This window comes from Canis lupus, chromosome 35 (genome assembly GCF_048164855.1).
Source record: "Canis lupus baileyi chromosome 35, mCanLup2.hap1, whole genome shotgun sequence".
Taxonomy (NCBI): domain Eukaryota; kingdom Metazoa; phylum Chordata; class Mammalia; order Carnivora; family Canidae; genus Canis; species Canis lupus.
Window position 1 is genome coordinate 7,188,076 of NC_132872.1, and position 23,659 is coordinate 7,211,734.

The 23,659-nt window shown below is 39.0% G+C and overlaps 1 protein-coding gene across 11 annotated transcripts in view; it reads right to left on the bottom strand.

Annotated features, from left to right (window-relative positions):
* Window positions 1-275: 275 nt before the first annotated feature.
* The window catches only part of GTF2E1 (general transcription factor IIE subunit 1), a 99,972-nt gene continuing 76,588 nt past the window's right edge, over window positions 276-23,659 (bottom strand). For 8 of the 11 annotated variants that reach the window (XM_072811759.1, XM_072811763.1, XM_072811758.1 and 5 more), the window contains 2 exons: window positions 21,704-22,127; window positions 6,190-6,425 (listed from right to left, as the gene is read on the bottom strand). In XM_072811759.1, the coding sequence (XP_072667860.1) occupies window positions 6,356-6,425; window positions 21,704-22,127 (494 nt within the window). In that variant the 3' untranslated portion in view covers window positions 6,190-6,355. Of the gene's footprint in view, window positions 424-880; window positions 1,063-6,189; window positions 6,426-20,384; window positions 22,128-23,659 lie in introns of those variants that run through there. The other 3 variants (XM_072811766.1, XM_072811767.1, XR_012024272.1) reach the window with 2 other exon arrangements.

A 23,659-nucleotide genomic window follows, 5' to 3' on the forward strand; every position in this document is an offset into this window, starting at 1 on the left:
TTTCCAGCTTTGTGTCATTTGTAGGTTTCGTAAAAATGCCATAACCTATTGATGCACTGCAAAATAAAGCAAACTTTTCTGACATTATTGAAAGTGTAGGCTTGGGTACACTGTGCAGAATGACTTCTAAATTAGGTTGAGCAATTTATAGACAGCGTTTTTCAATTCTCTCCAGCCCACCTGCATGACATATAATACAAGGCTCACAAAGAAGGAAAAGAGGCCTCATTAGTGTGCATAGTGAGCAAGGAAGAAAACAGAAAGTAGTGACACTACCTGCATCTTACTCCCTATTCTTCTACTTTTGGTCTCAGGATTGGACCTTCTTGTGGTCTGATCCAGGTATCCTCCCCTGAGGGTAGATGAGACTCATGATGTGCTTATAGTTCCTTGTAGACCATAGTTCATGACCACTCCACTTCCCTGTACAGGAAGATCAGAGGCAACAGGTTGGTATCAGGGAATCATTTGAACAGAATGATCATAAATGCAGCAGCTCCTGTCTGTGCAAGATTCAAGCCTCTGATTGTTCTCATCTTCCTGACAGAACCATCACTTCCTCCCTCTTCCCTTCACCTCCACAAGATCAGTACCAGACAGAAAAGGAATTTTTCCCTCATTGATTTATTTCCTCTTAATTCGACCCAATCAGAGGAACTGGAGCCTCACTTTTATTAGCTTAGGGCTAGGAAAACAAAGCATACTAATAAAGTTAACAAACAGAAGCCATTTTATGGCCAGGGTCTGCTGACCAGTATAATAATTTCTCTGATACCATTGAACTGAAAATATACTCTGAATCTCAATATATTCAGCCTGACTTTTATTCCCCTCCCAAAGAGACATAATCATAACAATCATCTCTAGAAAGTTTCCTTACCTGAGCTGATATGGGCTCCTTTTTCCTCATATTCCAAGGTCAGATAATAGCTGTTCTACACAGTCATCAGAGCGGGAGCCATAAAACAAAAGCATACAGGGGACAGGAGAATATTTGGGAGCTGGCCCCAGAATCAGGCCTGGATTTCAGTACTGGCTTCTCTATCGACCAGTCATGGGATTCTGGGCAGATAGAAGTAGAATTAATATGACAAGACTTATTCAAGTTTGTAAATTAGTACAGTCCTTGGCATCTATAAAGTACTTAGTAAATATTAATTATTTTCAAACAGTTTTCTAATATATATGTTCAGCTTGCTTTTATTTTTAAGATTTATTTACTTATTTGGGAGAGAGAGAGAGAGAGAGACCATGAGCAAGAGGGGCAGAGAGAGAGTGATAATCTCAAGCAGATTCTGTGGTGAGTGTGGAGTCTGATGTGGGGCCCAGTGTCTTAATCCAGAGATCACGACCTGATCTGAAAACAAGAATTGGAGGCTTAACCAACTGTACCACCCAGGCTCCCCCAGCTTGTTTTTCTCTAGTATTTGGTTGCTATGCTTTGACTAAAACAGTTAAGAGACATAGTAATAGTAATAGTAATTAATAGTAATAGTAATAGTAATAATTCTAAGAGACTCTTAGAATCCTAGCATATTAGAGATCTAGTATGAACCATCTTTTTGCAGATGAAGAAATTGATGCCCAGGTAGGAAAAAGGAGTTTTTCAAGGTACACATTGAGTAAATGGCAGAGCCAGTACTCTAAACCAGGTATCCTGATCCCTAACCCCCAATCCTTCCTCAGTTATAGCCTTTTTTTTTTTCCCAGGAAGGAATCAGAATTATCTGTATAGCCAAGTGCAGATTTAGATACTGGCATATATGATATATTTATTTATATATAATTCTGTATAGAGAAATTTAAAGTATTATCTACAATGCTTGTGCATATGCCTAGCACAATGAATCTTATGCTGAAGACTCTCACTTCAAAACCCTGTTTACTAAGCACTATGGAATCATGGAAAGAACATAGAACTTGGAATTGAGTAGGTTTAGATTCAAATCCCAATTCTACTTCTTACTGCTTCCATGACCTTTAGCAATTTATTCAACCACTTTGAACTTTAATTTCTTCATCTGGAAAATGGGGGTATTAGCCCCTATTAGTATTTTTGTGATGCATATGGCATATCCAGTATGGGAGCACAATGGCCATCATACATTGGCACCGCTCCTTAGATGCTTCTCTCTTGATTCCCCTGATTTTGGTGCTCTGCTGGAAGTAAGACACTGTCAGGTGCTTGTGAGATGGGAACCATGCTTGAAAGGAAAGACAGTTATCTGTTTTCTTTGTCATGAGTGGAATGGGAACACAGTAGTTGGATTTTTCCCACAAGTCTGCTTGTGAGCTTTTGATTGTTTTGTAGAGAACATCAACTCGGGAAGTATGACAAGACCCAGAGTTGCTTACCATGGGGATATTGTCTCTAGATTGTTCAGTGCTGGGCCTTGGTTTTATTGGCTAGACATAGAGCCATCTATGCATCAGGATAATATATCCTAATCCTCACAACCTTCCCTTGGTAAACCTTATGCATTAGGTATTTATAAATATTTGTGGAAGGAAGAAAGAAAGGAAAGAAGGGAGGAAATAGGGTTGTTTCAAGTATTCAACAGTGACTGGCCTTTGAGAACTAGGAAATAATGTTTTGTTCTGAGAATTAACCTATATAATCCATCCATAATGGATCAGATCAGTATACGCAAAGTCATCTGAAAGCAATAGTGTAGATTCTTAGAAAAATAAAACTTTTTTATCAGTTGCTCTCCAGCCTGGCTAATGATCCCTTAAACATTCAGATTCCTAAACCCTTCCACAGACCCAATAAATTAGACTTTCTAGAGCCAAAAAGGTCTTTATTTATTTAAAGTCTTCCAGGTGCTTTGGGGGCAATCAGCTGCACGCTAGCCAGTAGATTGGCTTTGGGAACCATAGTTCCACTGTAAGAGGTATGAAAAGGATTAACACATATGAAGAGCAATGTGTAGGTAAGAACACATATGAAGAGCAATGTGTAGGTAAGAAGAGGGTTGTTCAGCAAAGGAAATGAGGGGAAAGGACATACTTGGCACACTCTAGCTAAGGCAAGCCGGATTCTGGAATTGGGTCCCCTAACAGAAACATCTAGACCATCTGGAGGGCAGATTCCTGTTGAGGGGATACCGAGCCAGATGAGCCTGACATATTGAATATTTGAGTCACCTAACTCCCCTAGTCAAAGTTCCTTGCTCACTGAGCAACCTTCTGATGATCTCTCTTCCCTTGCAACTGGTAATAGGGAGAAAAGGAGTGGATCAGGTCAAGTGTTTCCAACTGTAAATTAATAAACTGGCATTCTGGTTATATATCAGTCTCTTGTGAGTTAGTATGAGTCAGCATCCCTGAGTCTAATCAACACAGAGTCTCTGCCAAGATCAAATTTCTGATGCTGTAAAACTGAGGGCATGACCTGGGACCCCAATGAATTCTTAAGAGTGAAAGTATCCCATTCAGTCCCCAGAAAGCGAGCCAGTTACCCTCTCCTGGGGAAAGGGGTGAAAAGGAGCCCATTTCCTGGGGAAACACACTCTGGACAACTTTCTCAATACTGTATATGCCTTACCGGGTATGTGAATTTGAAAAAAGGGATTAGATTCTTATAATAGGAAAGTTATTTAGAATGCTTTTTCTGTTGTCAAAAGCCTTTCATATGTATCGCTTACTTGACACTGGCACTAGCTTAGGAGGTAAGTCAGGCATATATTTTTATTACTCTTATTTCGGACATGAGAAATCCGGGCATAGTCACTTACCTCAGACCTAAAGTAAATGGCACAGCTAGGACCAGAATCCGGATCTTTTGACTCTTTTCTTTTTCTCACTTCCTCTCTAATAAAGAGAATACCCTAGACAGAACCCTAATAGAGTACTACAAACACCTAAACAAGAGTGGGACTGTGTTTACATGTGTGCATAGGGGCTGGGTTAAGGACACAGATATGGAGAGACAAGTTGACAGAAGAGCAGAAGAGAAATCAGTAGTGATAAAAAAGCACATCAAAGTTTTTTTTAGCCAAGAGAACTGAGAAATGATTCAATGTAATTGAACACATTATTTATTGAGCACCTATTGTGTGCAAAGCCTTTTGTGCTGGGTACTACCAAGAGGAGCAAAGCTTATGAAAGAACATTTTTTAACATGTATTTTGGTGTGATGAAGAGGAACCCACCCCCAATTTTTTTTCTTCTTTATGGTAGCATCAAAAGACTGCAATCCATACCCAGACTGTTTATAGGGAGGTGGAAGAGGGGAGATTGGGGTCCTTAAGAGGCTGACTATGATTAGAACTCTGGCAGACAAGATCATTTGGAAACACAGGCTTGATAACATCTCATCAGGGATAGATGCTTGTGCAAAATCCTTGGGGAAATAAAAAAAAAGATGCAGCTTCCTTAACACTTTTCCATCATTGTATTTTATCTTAGATCTTTAAGTCCTTGGTAACTTCACCAGTGACAGTTCCCAAAATAAGTCCTGTTTTTTAAAATGCTTTTTATAACTGCATGAAAACAAAATCCAGATTTCAGAGGCATAAGAATTATGAAAGGGGCAAGTCCTGGGGCAGCTCTTTCTCCTACATTGACCCATGTTCCATCATGACCCACAGTTGGGACAAGGGGCTGCAGCCAGACCTCTTTTAATTAGCTCACAAACGCTGCCCTGTGGCTTGCGTCAGTCCTCATATTTTGCTAACTGGTTGATTCCATTTTCTCTGTATAAATCTGTACATTCTGATGTGAGCACTCTGGGGTGGCAAAGGGAGAAAGAGCTGCTTGTTCCCCACCCGATCGGTTCATGTCTGGCTGGATCAGCCTCCCACCTCTCGGGCTGATTCATCAGGCTCAGTCTATTCAAACAGATGGGACTTCTATTTAGGTATTTTAATAGCATGTATTTAAGATGCCCTATTGAGAATCTGATCTGACAGAGGTTTGATGAAGTGTTGATGGGCTAAGAAACAAGGCTTACTAGGCAAATAGCTTCTTCTCAAACCAGATAGTTTATATCAATTCAATCAAGTACTTAACTAAGGGCCTACTGTGTGCCAGTGTGCCCAGTGTTGAGTTAATAGAGCCAGAAAAGAAGTAGAATGCTTGGCAGACAGGCCCTTGGAAGCTTCTTTTTCTGGGGAAAAATGGTACATGCATGAATGTCTTTGTAATTTTACAGACATCTTTGACTGCCTACTAGGTGCAAGAGGTTTGCACAAGTAAGCAGCTAAATAGGATAGTGGCCATACCATGTTTATATCAAGCCTACATCAAACATTTCAAGGAAAATGGCTCTTTTGTGTCATGATGAGAAATGTGAAAAAAAAACCCGCATATTTATTGAGCACCTAAATTGAATGTACTGAATGTTCTTCAATGCATCATGTTCCTTCTTGATACCATGCTGTTACTTTTACTGCCCTGACTTTAAGTGACATTCACTCTTCCTTTTATGCTTATTCAAATGTCATCTTTTTTTTTCTTTAGATCAAATATGACCTTCTCCAAAAACCTTTTACACCTAACTTTCCAGCAATAATGGTATCTCTTCTTCATAGCTTTTTTTTTTATTAGTAACATGCTCTTTAGAACTTCAACTTAGTACCTAACAGCTTATACTGTCTTGCATTGGTCTCTAATCTTTCAGGTTTGTGAGACCTGTATAATCAATACTGCAAGCTCTTTGAGGTAAAACTCAATTCATACTTGTATAATCAATATTTGTTGAGCAACTACTTTGCCCCAAGTCACCACTGTAGGAAAACCAAATATAAATAAGATTCCTGCTCTCAAAGAGCTCATATACATTTGCTACTCTGAAATGGAATCAGAATCTCCCAGAAAGTACTTATCATTGTGTCAGATACATAGTAAGTTTTCTAAAAATTGACACCATTATTAGTTATTATTTTGCTGAAACTGAATGGGAGGGTGGAAAGTAGAGAGAAGAATGGATGGGGATCCCTGGGTGGCTCAGCGGTTTAGCACCTGCCTTTGGCCTAGGGCTTGATCCTGGAGTCCTGGGATCAAGTTCTGCATTGGGCTCCCTGCATGGAGCCTGCTTCTCCCTCTGCCTGTGTCTCTGCCTCTCTCTCTCTGGCTCTCTCATGAATAAATAAATAAAATCTTTAAAAAAAAAAAAAAAAGAATGGAGACAGGAAGCTACAACTGTTAGGTTTGGAGGTGTGTAACAGAAAACCCAAATCAAATGGCTTAAGCAGCAAAGGGAATTTATTGGCTTTTCTAACTGAGAAAGACCAGAGATACAATGATGATTGGTTATGATTCAATCAGGGCTTTGGCTTCATCTCTTTATGACTCTTTTCGGTACTACCTTTTTGTGTGTTGGCTTTATCCTCAGGATGGTTGCAAGATGACTCTAGTAATTCCAGGCTTCAAATTTACACATAACATCCAGAGGAAGGGAGACTTCATCTCTTCTGGTGGCTCTGTTAAAAATAAGGAAATTTCCTTCCTCAAGACTCCAGCAAATCTCCTTTCTTACCTCAGTGTACCAAGTGAGTCAAAAGCCTTTTTCTTAACCAATTCCTTGGCCAAGGACTGTCATAGATTGCTAGGGTTAGGCTAGGTTCCTAGTGCAGACTAGATGAGATTACTGTCAATTAGGATAGCCTGCTTATACTGCAGTTACAGCCAACTCCCAAATCTCAGTAGCTTAATACAGCAAAAATTTGTTTCTTGATCTCTGCATGCCAGTGTAGGTCGGCAGGGGGAGCTCTACCATTATGGTCACTCGGACCCAGTCTGATGGAGGCTTTACCTTGGCAAATGGTTTAGCAATCACTGCAGCAGGGGGAAAGGGACCTGCTGAATCCTACACTGGTTCTTAAAGTCTTCTGCCTGCAAGTGATATAGATCACTTCTAGTCACATTTTATTGGCCAAAGCAAGTCACATGGCCACATCTAACTGAAACAAGCTACGAAATGCAGTCTTACTAGGTGTCTAGGAGAACTAGAATATTTACAAATAGCCCCAATCATGACTACATTACTCTTGGCTCAATCAGGACCAACTGTATGGAGGACTCTGCCTGGAGCACATGTACTTCTTTGGAAAGGAGATCCCTTAGCAAAAATCAGGTATTACTAAGAAGGGAGCAATGGATATTGAATAGGCAACCAATAATGTTTATTACAGAGGTTATATGAAGGCAAACTGATCTCAGACATCAAATAAATGGAGAAAGCAAGACCACAAACAGTTTGGCAAAGGTCAAGAAGGAGAGGAGCAACCACTGTAGGAATGTAGCCACCTAGAGATCTGAACAGCAGGAAGGGCCCAGATAAAAATAAGCTGGAGTGCATGTGTTAGTATCTTTGCTGCTGCACTTCCTAGCCCAGGCATAGAAGCACAGAAAGCAGATTAGGAACATATGATTTGAGGGGCTTTGGGGGAGATCTTCAGTTGTTAAAGAAGGTGGAGAGCTGAAGAAGTCAAGGGGTTCTCAAATGGGCAGTGGGGCCAAAGTCATAATATAACCCAGAACCAGTCACATTCTCAAACTAGTTTTAAGTCTTTGAGAAGTAACCTCTAACAGTAACAAAGACTTGTGGAAAGTGGTACAGACAGATGGAATGGAATCCAAATCAGGGAAAATGGAGGGCAGCCAATCTGAAAGAGATACTGAAATAAAGATGAGGCCTTTTGTCCCATTGGGCCTACAGATATTGGAAAAAGAAGGTCTCCATGGGAGAAGGGAGTGTGAATTTAGAGTAGAGCCATGTTTGTACCCAGGGGAGGCAACACAAAATAAAATAAAGAATTCTTCTAGATCAGCAGTCAAAAAACTTGGGGTTGAGGCCCAAATACAATATGGGCAAGTCATTATAAATTCTTTCAACTCGTTTCCTCAGCTGAAGAAAGAAGGTAATAATCCTTTCTCTTCCTTCCTCAGAGCTTTATGTGAAGATTGAATGAGATAGAAAAATGTCTTGGTAGACTACAAAGCCCTAGAGAAATGTATGTATGGGACTATAACACTGATGTGGATCAGTGGGAAGAGTTGAAGAAGTTTAGATTTAGGTGAAATGCTGTCTCAAGTGAACAGGGCCCAAAGGGAAGTACAGAGTGAAGGTGGAGCTATCAGTGGGCTCATAGGCATCATCTAAGCTAAGACTTTTTTTTCCTTTCAAGATTTTATTTAAATTCAGGTTAGTTCACATATAGTGTAGTACTAGTTTCAGGTGTAGAATTTAGTGACTGACCAGTTGCACATAACACCCAGTGCTCATTACATCATGCCCATCACCCAATTACCCCATCCCCCCACCCATCTCCTTTCTAGCAACCTTGTTTGTTCCCTATATTTGAGTCTCTTATGGTTTGCCTCCCTCTGTCTTATTTTCCCTTCCCTTCTCCTATGTTCATCTGTTTTGTTTCTTAAATTCACATGAGTAAATTCATATGGTATTTGTCTTTCTCTGACTTATTTTGATTAGCATAATACCCTCTACGTCCATCCACATCATTGCAAATGGCAAGATTTCATTCTTTCTGATGGCTGAGTAATATTCCATTATATATGTGTGTGTGTGCATGTGTGTGTGTGTGTGTGTGTGTGTATACACCCCACATCTTCTTTATCCTCTCATCAGTTGATGGACATTTGGGCTTTTTCCATATTTTGGCTATTGTGGGTAGTGCTGCTATAAACATTGGGGTGCTTGTGTCACTTCGAATCAGTATTTATGTATCCTTTGGATAAACAGTAATGCAATTGCAAGATCATAGGGTAGCTCTATTTTTAACTTTTTGAAGAACCTTCATACTGTTTGAGTAGCTACACCAGTTTGCATTCCCACCAACAGTGTAAGAGGGTTTCCCTTTCTCTGCATCCTCACCAACGTCTATTGTTTCCTGAGTTGTTAACTTAGCCATTCTGACTGACGTGAGGTGGTATCTCACTGTGGTTTTGGTTTGTATTTCCCTGATGATAAGTGATGTTGAGCCAACAAATTAGGGAATCTGGAAGAAATGGATAAATTCCTAGAAATATACAACCCACCAAAACTGAAGCAGACAGAAATAGAAAACTTGAACAGACCCATAACCAGGAAAGAAATTGAACCAGTAATCAAAAATCTCTCAACAAACAAGAGTCCAGGGCCAAATGGCTTCCCAGGGAAATTCTACCAAACATTTAAAGAATTAATACCTATTCTTCTCAAACTGTTCCAAAAAACAGAAATAGAAGGAAACTTCCAAACTCATTCTAAGAGGCCAGCATTACCTTGATTCCAAAACCACAGACCAATATCCCTGATGAATATAGATGCAAAAATTCTCAATAAGATACTAGCTAATTGGGTCCAACAGTACATTAAAAAGGATTATTCACTACGACCAAGTTGAATTTATTCCTGGGCTGCAGGGGTGGTTCAATATCCGCAAGTCAATCAACCTGATACACCACATTAATAAAAGAACCATGTGATCCTCTTAATAGATGTACAAAAAACATTTGACAAAATATAGCATCCATTCTTGATAAAAAGAAAAGAAAAACTTCAAGAAAGTAGGGATAGAGGGAATATACACCTTAACATCATAAGGCCATATACTAAAGACCCACAACTAATATTGTCCTCAATGGGGAGAAACAGAGCTTTTCCCTTATGTTCAGGAACAAGACAGGGATGGCCACTCTCACCAGCGTTGCTCAACATAATACTGGAAGTCCTCGCCTTAGCAATCAGACAACAAAAAGACATAAAAGAATTCTGAGTAGGTAAGGAAGAAGTCAAACTTTCACTCTTCACAGACAGAATGATACTCTGTGTGGAAAACCTAAAAGACAGCATTCAAAAATTGCTAGAACTGATACGGAACTCAGCAAAGTTCGTAGGATACAAAATCAACACACAAAAGTCTGTTGTACACACCTATAATGAAGCAGCAAAAAGAGACATCAGGTAATCAATCCTATTTACAATTACACCAAAAACCAAAGATACCTAGGAATAAGCCTAACCAAAGAGATAAAAGATCTTACTCTGAAAACTATAGAACACTCATGAAAGAAACTGAGGAAGACACAAGAAATGGAAAAACATGCCAAGTTCATGGATTGGAAGAACAATTATTGTTAAAGGTCTATACTTCCCAAAGCAATCTACACATTCAATGCAATCACTATAAAAATGCCACCAGCATTTTCACAGAGCTAGAAGAGACAATTCTAAAATTTGTGTGGAACCGAAAAAGACCTTGAATAGTGAAAGCAATATTAAATAAGCTAAGACTTAATTGCAAGAAAGAGAAACCCAACTCAAATTGGCCTAAGAATAAAATATATCAACTCACATAATGGAAATAATTGCAAGGGTAAAATGACTTTGAGTGTGGCAGGACTCGAGTGTTATGGTTAGAAATTTGTCTCTCACTATTTCTAGTATCTGCCTTCTTCTATGCTGGCTTCATTTTCAGACAGGCTGTCCTCAATTGGTGACAAAGATTGTCCACTAGCAGCTACCAGTTAAGTAACTCTAGTAGAAAAAAGAGAGTGCCTTTTTCTCATTTCAACAAAAATCTTGAGGTAGCTCTGTCTGGCCTGAATCACATGCTCCTCTCGAATCGATCACTATGACTGGCATCAATCCCAGCTGAATCACATGGATGGAACATGGGGGAGTAAATGAAAACCACCCACTCCTACCATAAGGAAGTAGGCTAAAAGGCTTGTTCCAGAGTGATGACTGTGGATACACAGGACAGAGGAGGGAAGAAAATCAAGGGAGAATTCAAGGCAGAGGGAAAGTTGCACTTATGGAAAAAAGGCAAGTTTAATAATGAACTCACCAAGTGCACTCGGGATGCGGAGGTGGTGTGTAATGAGACAGCTGCTGAAACAGAGATCTGTCAGTCAAAAGGACATAGTTAAGAATTCCCAGAGTGGCCAATGCACTCTTTGAGAAAAAGTAGTTTAGGAGGCAAGAGTAGCCACTGTTACAGACTTTCAGTTAGTTCTTTGCTTGGTACGTGTTTTTGTTCCTGTTAGGGGTGAGGGAGAGAGGGCATAGACAGTGTCTGTCTTGAAGGAGTAGACTAATGCAGGAGGCATGGACATAGATGCCCATAACACTGCCATAATTTTATTGCTCAGCAGGAAAAGCAGCAAAGAAATTATCACTAAATTTACTAGAAGTTATAGCCTGTCAAAGAGATGTGAAATGTGACTGATACACAGCATGGTGAGTCCTCCTCACCCTTCCCCCCCAAACATAAAGGCCCACCCTGTTTTGCCTTTTTTCCATCCTCTTACATACACATTACACCTACACACAGGCACATAACAGCAGGGAAGCATTCTCTTGGAACACTATCAGAATCATTCTTTAGACCTCCCGGGTAGGTCACTACCCTGAAATGAAAAGCTGCCAGCCTCCTGTTTTTTTGAAGCCAGTGGAATAAGGGCAGCTTAAAGCTAACTGCATACTGAGCCAATACTTGTGAAAGGCAATTTAGTTCTGGATCCCACCTCTGGATCTTAACAGTTGCCCTCACCACCAGCCCAGACTGGTATGCTTTCAAGCATGTTCAAAAGAAGGGCCTCACCTCCTGCTTAACCAAACGAAGAGGTTAGTCCACTTCTGACCCTGGACTTGAAGGTGTGACTATGTGACAGAGCATAGGAGCAAAGAGATCACAGTTCCAAGTGAGGGCACTGGGAGGCCAGGATTAGTCCCTGTTATGACTTAGAGTCCGAATCCCAGAAACAGATGTAAAGAGGAATTCAGAAGTTCCTCCAGGAAAGAAAATCCAGAACTCTTGAATTCTTACCTCATATGCTGGCCTATTACTGTGTTCTCTGTAGCTGTTGCCAGAAAGGCTCTCAGGTCAGATACTCTAGAGTTCTGGTATTCTCTGATGACCCTCACATCCAAAACAGACATCTGGGATTATAAGCCCCACTTCTATTCCCCAATAAATGACAGTAACTATCACACACAGTTCTGGCAGATGTGTATTACTTTAAAAACAAATAGCACAGAAACATGGAATTACTGTATGACCCAGCAATTTCACCCCCCCAGATTGAAAATAGGTACTCAAGTGCCTGTACACAAATGTTCATAGCGGGATTATTCACAATAACCAAAATGTGGAAACAATCTAAATGTCCATCAACAGCTGAATGGATGAACAAATTGTGGTATATATACACAATGGAATACTATTTAGCCAGAGAAAGGAATACAGTACTGATATATGCCACATGGATAAGTCTTGAAAACAATATGCTAAAGAAGGGAAAGAAGCCAGACACAAAAAGTCACATACTGTACAATTCCATCTATACAATAGATGTATAGATGGAATAGTACCCAGAATAGGTAAATCCATAGAGAAGACTGGTCGTTGCCAAGGGCTGGGAGGAGGGGAGAATGGGAACCAACTGCTTAATGGGTACTGGGTTTTCTTTTGGGATGATGAAAATGCTTGGGAACTAGGTAGAGATGGTGGTTCCAATATCTTGCGAAGGCACTAAATGCCAATGAATTGTATACTTTAAAATGGTTAGTTTTCTGTCATGTGAAATTTTACTACAATAAAGACATCTGATAAAAAGGGGGAAGGGATACTGATTCAGTTGGCATATACCTTTATCCCCTTACTCCCTCCCTTCTTCCTACCTGAAGGTGTAAGTGGATCAGTCAAGAATGGCAAAGCAGAAAGATAAAAGAAATCTGGGTCTTTGATATCATGAAGGAAACTATGGTAACATCAATTTTAATATGAGCCAAATAAAACCCCCAGTTGAAACAGCACAGTCTTTGTTCTTACAAACTTCCTCTTTAAAAAATGACCATAAAAAAAAAATGACCATAACACAGACTAAGTGAACAAATTCAGATGTCAGCCTTGGGTTAGATTTATTTGTTATATGTACTTTTGGTTAGATGGTTTCACCAGTTGCTTGGAAAATGCCCTTTGCTACGCAGATCCACACTCCCCATCTGTAAGCATTCTAAAAGGGAAGATCATTAATACAAAACAGCATCACAAACATTAGATCTACAAGCAACAACAGAAACTGAAAATAACTGTCTTTTATGTAAAGGCCATAGTTTTTACTCCTGGCCTGAATAAAAATAATCGTGTGGTCATTCAGTATGTATTGATGACTACTTACTATGTGCCAACCCCTGAGTCAGAGATATAAGCCAGAAAACTACAGTGACCAAGGAAGATAAAGTCTCTGCCCTCATGGAGCTTACATTCTAGCAAGAGGGAGATGCAAACAATAAGCACATAAAAAATTTCCCATACACTATATATTAATACAATGCATAGGGCTTCCAACCATCCTGATTTCAGTACTGGCTCTTAGCTCTCCCATCTCTGGCGTGGTTCTGCAGGGTCCTCGGGCCCCTCTGTCCCCCACAAGTCAGCAGCACTTTCAACACTGCAGCCTTGATCTCAGTAGTCAAAACGTCTCAGTTCCTCACCCAGGAAAAAAAAAAACAGATAAAAAACCCTCCACCTGACGTTATCCCCAGGAAAAAAAAAAAAAACAGATAAAAAACCCTCCGCCTCACTCTAACCAATCCCACCCCAAAAAGGCGAAAAATTAAACCAGAAGCAAAATCCATCATTGTTCTCAAGAACAAAGAGCCTAAAAGCAGAATGAAGCCTACCTTTATGGTAGAGAGCCAAGGAGGGAAGGAGGGCACACACGGCATTCAGGTAAAAAACTTGTATATAGGGAAAAATGCAAATACTAAGTACAATACATGTAACTCTAGTGCATGAAGAAAATGCCCTGACCAGTGCTGTCCAACAGAAATATAATGCAAGCTACACATGTGAGTCATTTTACAATTTTTAAATCTTCTAACAGCTACATAAAAAGTAAAAACAAGTGGAATTAGTTTTAATAGTACATTTCCTCTAACCCAACATATCTACAGTATGATTTTTTAGACACATAATCAATAGAAACATTATTAATATGGTATTTTACATTCTATTCTGTATTTCCATATTGAGCCTCCAAAATTTGGTATGTATTTTATATTTACAGCACATCTCAATGTGGACTAGATACATTTCAAGTACTCAGTAGCCACATGCAGCTAGGCGCTACCCTAATGGACAATGCAGCCCTAGAAAAAATACTCACTAAACTGCCTTTTCCATGAACATGAAAGCTAATTGTTTCACCAGAATTGAAGCTTCTAGATGTCTCACTGGCTGTGCCCAAGAAGCTATATACCAGCACCCTCCACTGTTAGTCCTGGGTTCACAGGCCTAGGTACTGTGAACCACAAGTAAACATAATTAACTGATTAAAAGACTATACATATATTCATAATTCAAGCAGGGAAAAATGATCAGGCTTGGTGAGAAGGTTGTTCGCCTTGCCAATACATCAGTCCATCCATCCATTCAACATTGATTAGGCCTGCAACATGCCAGAATTAATTCTATGTGCTAGTATCCTGCCTGCAGAGTTTACAGTCTTTTAGGGGAAACGGTGAGAGGCATAAATAATTACGTAAGAAATAAACAAGTTCATTTCAAATAGCAATTTTGCTATGAAGAAAATAAAACAGGAAAATACCGTCATGAATGGAAGAGATTAGTTAATAGCGCAGAGGCTTCTCTGAGAAGGTGGCATTTAACCTGAAAATAAAGTAAGAGGGACAAGGATGGATTAGAGTGTTTCATGCAAAGAAAACAAGGCAAAGACCTAAGGCAGAAAGCAGCTTGGCATATTTGCAAAACAGAGAGAATGTCAATATGGTTAGAGAGTAGTTAACTAGGGGAGAGTAGGGGATGTGGTCATAAAAGTAGTCAGAGGCCAGACCACTTAAGGTCTAAGGAAAAGAGTTAGTAAGGAGTTTGGAAGTTATTCTAAGAGAAAAATCAATGAAGGATTCTAAGGGGGGGAGAGAGTCATCTGATTTACATTTTAAAAAGTCTGTGTGTGGGAATGATCAAATCCCCCCCGCACATTTGGGTGGTAGTTTAAGAGTAGAAGTTGGGGGACCAACTGGCAGGCTGCTGCAGTAGCCAAGGAGAGAGGTGCTGTGGCATGCATGGAGTAGGCTGGTAGTGGCAGTAGTGAGAAGTCAGATTTACAATATACTTTCAATTTACCAGCAATTCCTATCAGCTCTACATTCAAAATTAGATTATATAGATTATATTTTGAATCTACAAGGACGTGCTGGTGAACTGCATGTGAGATGAAAAAAGGGAAGGATGGCTATTAGAATTTCGCCTTGAGTACAGAGTTGAAATGATGGTGCCACTTACGGAGATGTGGAGCTGAAATAGGAGCAAAACCTGCCCCTTCTTCTGTATTTCTGATCTTGATAACTAGAACCACCATCCAGTCAGAAGCCTGATCTTCATCCAAGGTACTGCTCTATCCAGTTACCAAATCCATTAATTCTATCACCCCAGTTTTTCAAATCTGTCTCCTCCTTTCGATCTCCACTGACTTGGACAGTTCATTAGACCAAAATACTCACCAAGACTACTGAAACGGCCCTTAATAATCTCTAGTTTTAAACTCCAACTTAACATCAATGCTACAAATTGTTCCCTTGCCTGCAATTCTCCAACAATCTATTTGAAGAGTAATTTGGCATTACCTATCAAAGTTTAAAATGGACATGCCCTTTGGTTGACCCTCCTTTATGATTCCATCGTTTAGAAATACTCAAAGAATGAAAATATGAGGGCACATTAACAGTGAAAAAATAGATACTACTTAAGTGCCATTCAATAAGGAAACTATTACATAAACCAACCTATAATACAACTACATTATAACATTCTATCCAGTCCTTATTTATTTGGCCCCACACCCAGTGTGAGCCCATTGCGGAACTTGAACTCATGACCTCAAGATCAAGACCTGAGCCAAGATCAAGTGTCAGATGCCTGACAGAGCCACCCAGGCACCCCTAGTACTTATTTTTTTAAATGAAGTAGATCTAAATATATTGATATGAAAAGATACTTCAAAAGCAAATGGCAATGTGGATGTGGTTGCAATTATTGAAAAAGCACTGCAGTACATCTGGGGGCATGGTGTCTATGTTGTTCCTAAAGGCCTTAAGGTCCAGGATGATACACATTAAACTATCAATAATTGTTTGCCTCAGGGTAGTGAGATGGGGATGGGGATGGGCTGGGAGGGGTTCTACTTTTTAAAACTATATATATTTATTATTGGATGAATTTTTAAATAATTACTAATACATTTATATAACAACAAAACTGTACAACCATCCTGTGTGTCTTAACATGATTCAAGGCAGTTTAGGACCTGGCACTAGCCTTTTTTCAGACTAGTTCCTCAGATTTATTTACATTAGGTGGGCGATAATGTACTTTTGTGTGATGGGAAATGTGGGTTGATTGTTGGAACTGGGTTGTGTACTAGGCCTATCTGCTTTGCAACTGGAAGAAAGGCATCATCTAGTACTCAGAGGATGTGAAGCTTTTTCTAAAGAGAAGTTAAGGTACTCATTTCTTTCCTTGAGGGCACAGCAGAATCAGTTCATTCCTTTAACTCTTCAAAGAAAGAAAGAAAATTTCATGACTCTTTTCTCAACCTGTTTGGCTTTACATGGTTTAAGAGGACCTGTACTGATCTTGTTCAGTTTGTTTCTTTCACAATATAGAAAGCCAACAGAATAGACAGTAAATTTGCCATAACACCAGTTCCTTTCTGAAAATCTTCCTCATTTCCCCAAGCAATTTTTAGGTAAAGAAAAACAAAATGATAGCAGCCCAGCTAGAGATCTCCTAGAGATAACACATGTGAAATAGCTTTGGTAGAAACAAAATGTTAAACAAATAAAACAATTTATAAATTCTAAAGATTTTCATGTTTTTTGATTTCCACTTTTTTTTTTTTTTAAATTTTATTTACTAATTCATGAGAGAGACACAGAGAGAGGGAGACATAGGCAGAGGGAGAAGCAGGATGCCTGTGGGAAGCCAGATGCAGGACTGGATCCCAGAACCCCAGGATCACGCCCTTGAGACAAAGGCAGACGCTCAACCACTGAGCCACCCAGGTGCCCCTGATTTCCACTTCTTAATCATTTTTTTTTTAACTCAGGAAAAAAGAGAACAAGAAGGTACATATTTAAGTCTTTCTATTGTTGTCCTGGCTGGGAATCTAGCCTTAGAGCCAACTGGTAGAAAAGAAAATGAACTGCTCTTCCCAATCTTGTTTCCATTCAGTATCCAATTCTCTCAAAATGATACCAAAAAGAGTTATGAAATATTCAATTATTTCTTCCTCAGTCATTCAGATGATTAGAAATGAAGTATCTTGGCAAGATAGGAAAAGAGAAACCTAATTAGCAATTGTTTAGGATGAGGTTTGCTACCTTTTAAATCCTAAACCTACCACCTACACTAGTCCCTTAATTGAAATATCCTTCACCTGGCTGGAATTGCTTTTTGCACATCAGAAAACTTCCTGGCTTGTGTTGTTGTTAGGCCGCATTTAAAAATCTTTGACCTATCACTTACCTCCATAAGACAGCAGAGCAGAAAAGAATCACTGTGATCCTAGCATAATCCTCTCCTTATTAACAGCTGAGAAACTGGCCTAGAAAGACTGCATCAGGTAACAGTGTTGACGTGCAAGTGTCTATTTAACTGCAGCTGGGACCAGAACCTAGTCTTCTGAGTTCCAGGCATGCCAAATTGGATACATTTTTTTAATAATCTAAGCTTATACTCCTTAAGTAGTGGAAATACTCCCTAAGCATTGTTTTGGGGAAAAGGGGCAACTAAGAAAAAGGCTTCCACTTCAAGCACAGATAGAATGAAAGTAGTTTTCCACAAGATATAAGGTTATGATTACCTAAAGTCCCAGGCTGTTATGAATAATGTTTTTTAGTGTGGTAGGAAGAGAAAAAAGTTCCTTTGAAAGCATTAACCTCTCATGCTGACTCTTAGCAGTGGGAAGATGGCACCCCCCTGGTTAGGGAAACATCTTGGAAAGGCCACTTTGGATATAAGAGCTTTCAAGGCCTTACTTGAACTAGGAATAAAATAAAGACATTATTTTCTCTATTACATTTATAACTTTCTAAGGCCTTTGGGGGGAAAAAAGGCTGATAAAGAGAAGAAAACAGGAAGTTGAAATTTTAGCAAGATTTGAAGGCAGGACTCTACTTGGGATGAAACAAAGGAGGATGGTAGAAACTCTTTAAGAACGGGATGTATATGATCTACTCTTACATTCCTTGACTCTGCAATGCTGAGATAAAACACTCATTGCCCACCTCCTGCCCACTACTGTAAAAACTTCAGTGAATATCTGCTACATGGACTTGTGCTGATGGCACTGTGGGAGTTGGTATAGGTGGTGTGGAGGAGAGAAACCAGGAAAGCAAGAAGGCAAAGCAGAAGGATATAAACCACCAGCCCCTTCCACAACTCTCCCCATCAAAAAGAGAAATGAAAGTGGAAGAAGTATCCCATGATATTAAGATAAAAGTGTTCTATTTAAATCTTACAGGAGAGGGAAAGGTTGGGACACCTGGGCAGCTGATACTGGAGTTATAATAATATGGTCAGCTCCATTCAGAGACGAGTTCCTGGCCATACCTTATCATGGGCGGTGGGTAGTAACAATTCTAGCCATCCTGAGATCTACAGACACCATGACTACATCTATCAATCAACCTCGTGTGTGAACTTGCCCTCACTAGAGCTTCAGAGGCTAAGTGGCAGGGTTACCATTTTTGGTCATTTCTGTCACTAACTGGCTCTTCTCAACAGATTATTGTGCCATTCAACAGACAAAAATTTGTCTGATTAAATAATATCAAACTCAATTATTGAGTCCTTAGTATGCTGTTGAAATATGGTAGTAATGTCCAAAATTTTGCATACTGAATTATATTTCCCTACTAATTCTGAGCATAAAATCAGAGATATTTCTCTGAGGAGAAAGATGAACCCAGAATTTTTAAAAAGTAAGTCACACCTGAAAGTCCTAGTATTAATATAAAAGTTTGCTTTTGTTACCCTATTTAATTCTATTGCATATTTTCTACATGAACTTCTGTAAACATCCATTTGATTTTTTTTCAAAATGGAAGTATCTTTTCCATTATAGCACACTAAGACCAGTTAATTGTCATCTCTAATTTTATATATATATATCTTTAAATACAAATATCTACCACACAAGTTTGTTATAAAGGATTAAATGAGTCAACATATGTAAAGACATACAGTAAATACTGTGTTAGATACTTTATACATACATATGTAGAAAAACAGAATTCTTAAAACATAATGGATATCTTTTCCTATCAATACATTCTTTTTAACAGCTACAGGACTTCATGGGAGCATAATTCCTGATCAATGCATATTTAGTATATCTATATATCTATATTCTATTTCTAATACTGCTGCAATAAATACTTGTGTCTTCACTTATATTTTTCTGTAGCATAAATTCCATACACACACACACACACACACACACAAGGAACAAGGCCTTGAGGTATGCTCATACATACAGCAGAGGAGGAAATAAAATCTGAAGACTGAGAAGGAATAGCCAGTGAAGCAAGGAGAACCATGACAGCATAATGGCTAGGATACCAAATGAAAATGTTTCAAGAAGAAAGAATGAATTGACAGCATCAAAGACTGAAGAGCAGTCAAAAAGACTGAAGAATAAAGGGCTGTTACATTGGACAGTTATGACTGGAAAAAGTCATTTCAGCATAATAATAGGGCAAGACACAAACTGCAAGAGGGAAAGAAATATGCAACCAGTTTATATGATTCTCTAAGAAGCTGGTGGATGACAGGAAGGAAAAACTAAAACAGTAGCTCTAAGAAGCAGAACATGCAAGTTAGGCTCAAGAAAAAAATAGCAACATTTATTCACTGAAATGAAGAGCTGACAGTTCATGTACAACTGTTTTTTGTTTTTTTTTTTTTAAGATTTATTATTTATTTGAGAGAGAGAAAGAGAGTGCAAGCGAGTGAGAGAGCAGGGCAGAGGGAGAGAGAGGGAATCCTGAGCAGATTCCCCACTGAGTGCAGAGCCCAACACAGCACTCAATCCCACCACCCTGAGGTCATGACCCAAGCAGAAATCAAGAATCAGTGGCTTAAACAACCTAGCCACTCAGGCGCCCCCAAAACTACGTGTTTTTTTGTTTGTTTGTTTTGAAACACTTGATTAATATTCTATTTAAATGAACTTTTCTAGAACCATGTAAGTTTAAAAATAATGTTTAAAAGTTGAGTAGACCCATATGTACAAGATACATAAAAGTCGTTCTTAAGGCAGCTTATTGCCAGAAAAAATTTAGACCACATACCATTCCATCTGTTATTTGAAATACGACTATTAAGAGAAAGAAGTCTGAAACACTGTTTTAATGGGAAGAGTATTCATTTTAATTATGCTCCAAGATGTTACAGAGCCAGAAATTAATGAATTTCAGTCAGTACAAAATAGATTTATTGTCAATATTCAGCCATTACTACAACCCAGGTAAATGAAACATCACTTCATACAAGGCTCAGATACTCTAAAATCTATCTTCACGCATGTACTGTAAAATGATAAATACTTAAAAATTACAGTGCGAGGCAAAATATTACAAAAAATACAATTGCTATAGACCCTTGCATGAAAGTTCTTTATTTTTAAAGTTCTGCTTTATAGCAAATAATACCATGCTACATATCAGAACCAAAAATAAACTATGTTCCTTGAGGTTACAAGGTTCAACAAAGTACTGGATGCACTCTAAAACACCATGTCTGACAAGAATCAAGAGAGACAAAGAAAACTTCAATGATGTTGAGAGAAAAGAAAGAGAGGAGTAATCAATTATTATATGCTGATTTTTGCTGGAATGGCCTCATTAAACAATTTATAGCACTGTAGAAGACAGGAAAAGGAAAGGGACCAGTCTCAGCTTTCCATAAGGGATTTCTAAATCAGCACAAACTCAGGCAATTCTAAAAGGCACTGTTCCCAATGCTCTCCACTCTTCAACCCTGTACAGGAACTCCTTGTCCTGTATCCATGTTTTCTCCTAATTTCTTTGTAAGGGTTTACCAAGTATACTTGGTAACATCCAAAATCCAAACCAAAAGGCATTAAGCAAAACAACAGACTATTAATCAAGTCAGTTCAAAAGTATTAATCAAGTCAGTTCAAAAGACACAAATTTTGGTTTAGATATTAATCATGAGATTTAGGCATATTCCTCCCCTTACAAAATGGCAATATGAAGTTTTAAGATTTTTTTGTCTCTCACCAATGATCTGCCTGTTGCCAAGCTGCTTACAGCAATATCAGGAATTGTTTGGAATGCTCAGTCAGAACACATTTTTTAAAAGATGTGATCAGTTAATTACTGTAACTTGTCCTAGTGGGCACACAGGAAGAGTTTACCTCACAGGTCTCCTGCACTCATTTCAGAAGGGAGAAAAATGGGTCTTAAAAGTAAAAAGATTAGGTAAATATGAAATACAGTAAGATATTAATACTGTATAGATAGCAGGGAAGGAAATGCTTAAACCTACCTATGGGGAAGCTTCTGGCATAAGAAAATCAAACTTTCTCTCCCATTATGTTCTTTGAGAAGGGCAGAATGCCACTAAACACTTTGTTTCAAAGGTAGGGAATTTCTTTTTGAAATGAGCATTAGAGAAAGGAAGAAAAGGTAGAGAAAGCTCACTCAAAAAGGTCCTCAAACATGCGCTGTCCCATTGCTATGTATGCTTCTTTCTCCTCTGGTGTCATCTGGGCCACCAGCTCTGGCCGTTGGCTCACTTCACTGTAGGAGAATGGACGGCCAGCCACCATAACAATGGGGTCATCTGCTACTTCCTCAAACTCATCCTCCTCCTCCTCGTCATCATCTCGATGATGCGCTGCCACAGCTGCCGGTCGAGGTGGGGAGTCATCATCTGACTCACTGGTCTCACTCTCTGAGTCACTGCCATTGGCAGTGGTCACGGGAGCGGCTGTCCCCACTGAGCCTGCTGTGGCAGAGGGGGTCTTCTTCTCGTGAATGAGCAGTGCTCGCATGACCTCCTCATTATCATCTGGCCCTGCACGGCCCTCTTCACGTTCCTGAAATGCGTCTATATCTATGCCACCTGGAAGGAAAAGCCCAGAAAGTCAGTGTCCTTCAATATAAAAGGCATTCCTTTATAACTAATGGACTTCACTGGTTCCAGTTTTGGGGCAACTGTCTATAAGATATTCAAAATATTTCTCACAAACTGGAACTTAAGTAGCCTGGTTTAAGTACACATGAGTTTTAAGAATGACATAGTCTGGATCTGAATCTTGGATCTTTTATACACAAGCTGTATTATTTCGGGCAAGTTTTGATCTATGCACCTCAGCATCTTTTCCTGTAAAGCAGAGTGATAAAAACATCTACCTTATAGAACTCTGGGTAAAAACATATGTAATTATGTCTACGAAGGATCAAGTACAGTAGTTAGGAAATTAGGAAATCAAAACATGGCTCCTCGTCTTGCTTAGAATAAAAGCCAAAAGCTTTACAATGGCCTATAGAGTCCTACATTACCTGGAACCCCTCAAGCTCACTTGCTCGCATACTTCCCGCTTCTCCTTCCCTTTGCTCATTCTGCTATAGCCATGCTAACCCCATGGGATTCCCTGTATGTATCACATTCACTCCGACCTTAGGGTCTTTGTACTGCCTGTTTCCTCTACCCAGGATATTCTTCCTCAATGTTATATAACTCTCTCACATCCTTTATGTTTTTATTCCAATGTTACCTTCTTTTAATTCACCCCATCCCACACTCCCAATGCTCTATTTTTCCCTGATAGCACTTATTTTCTAACAAAAAAACTCATGTCTATAGTCTTTGTCACCTCTTTTCCCAGGATGTAGGTTCTCCACAAACATATTTATCTTTTTTATTTAATGATATATCCCATGCACCCGAAATAGTACCTATCACTTATTAGCCTCCAAATAAATATGTGAGTGAATAAATGCAGTCTTATTTTCCTGAAACAAACTAAGTGCACTTTGAACTCTTTATAAAAAGGAATCTGGTATCAGGAATGAAGATTCTCTTACCACACACCTCCTATCATTTTGTGTACATATCAGGCCTGAAAAATTTAAGGAAAACCATTTGTATTCTGTATCCTAAATACCAAATATACTGCCATTTAAAACATATAAAAGGGTTAAAAATGTTGTTTGGAACCTAACTCCCTGATTCAAATCCTGACTCTAACACTTATTAACTATGATTTTAGCCAAGTTACATCATCTCACTTCGCTTCAATTTTCACAAGTACAAAAAGGGTGGGTAAATAACGGTATATACCTCACTGGATAATTGTGGTGATTAAGTGAATATCTGTGAAGTGTTTAGACTAAGCCTGGCACTTAGCTCAGTGTTATCTATCATCATCACCAAGAAAAGGCCCAGAAATGACCAATTTGGCCATGAATGAAGTGAGAGCATCTTCTCATTAACACATTAGAATGGATTAGTGTATGTAACCTTAGACACTTATGAGATTGGGCAGCTAAGAGACAGAAAGGGAAACAGGAGTTGAGAAGTTAAAAGTTCAAGTCGGAGAAAACAGGCTTTTGATAACCTGGATGTAAAAATGAGAATTAAAATCAAACTTC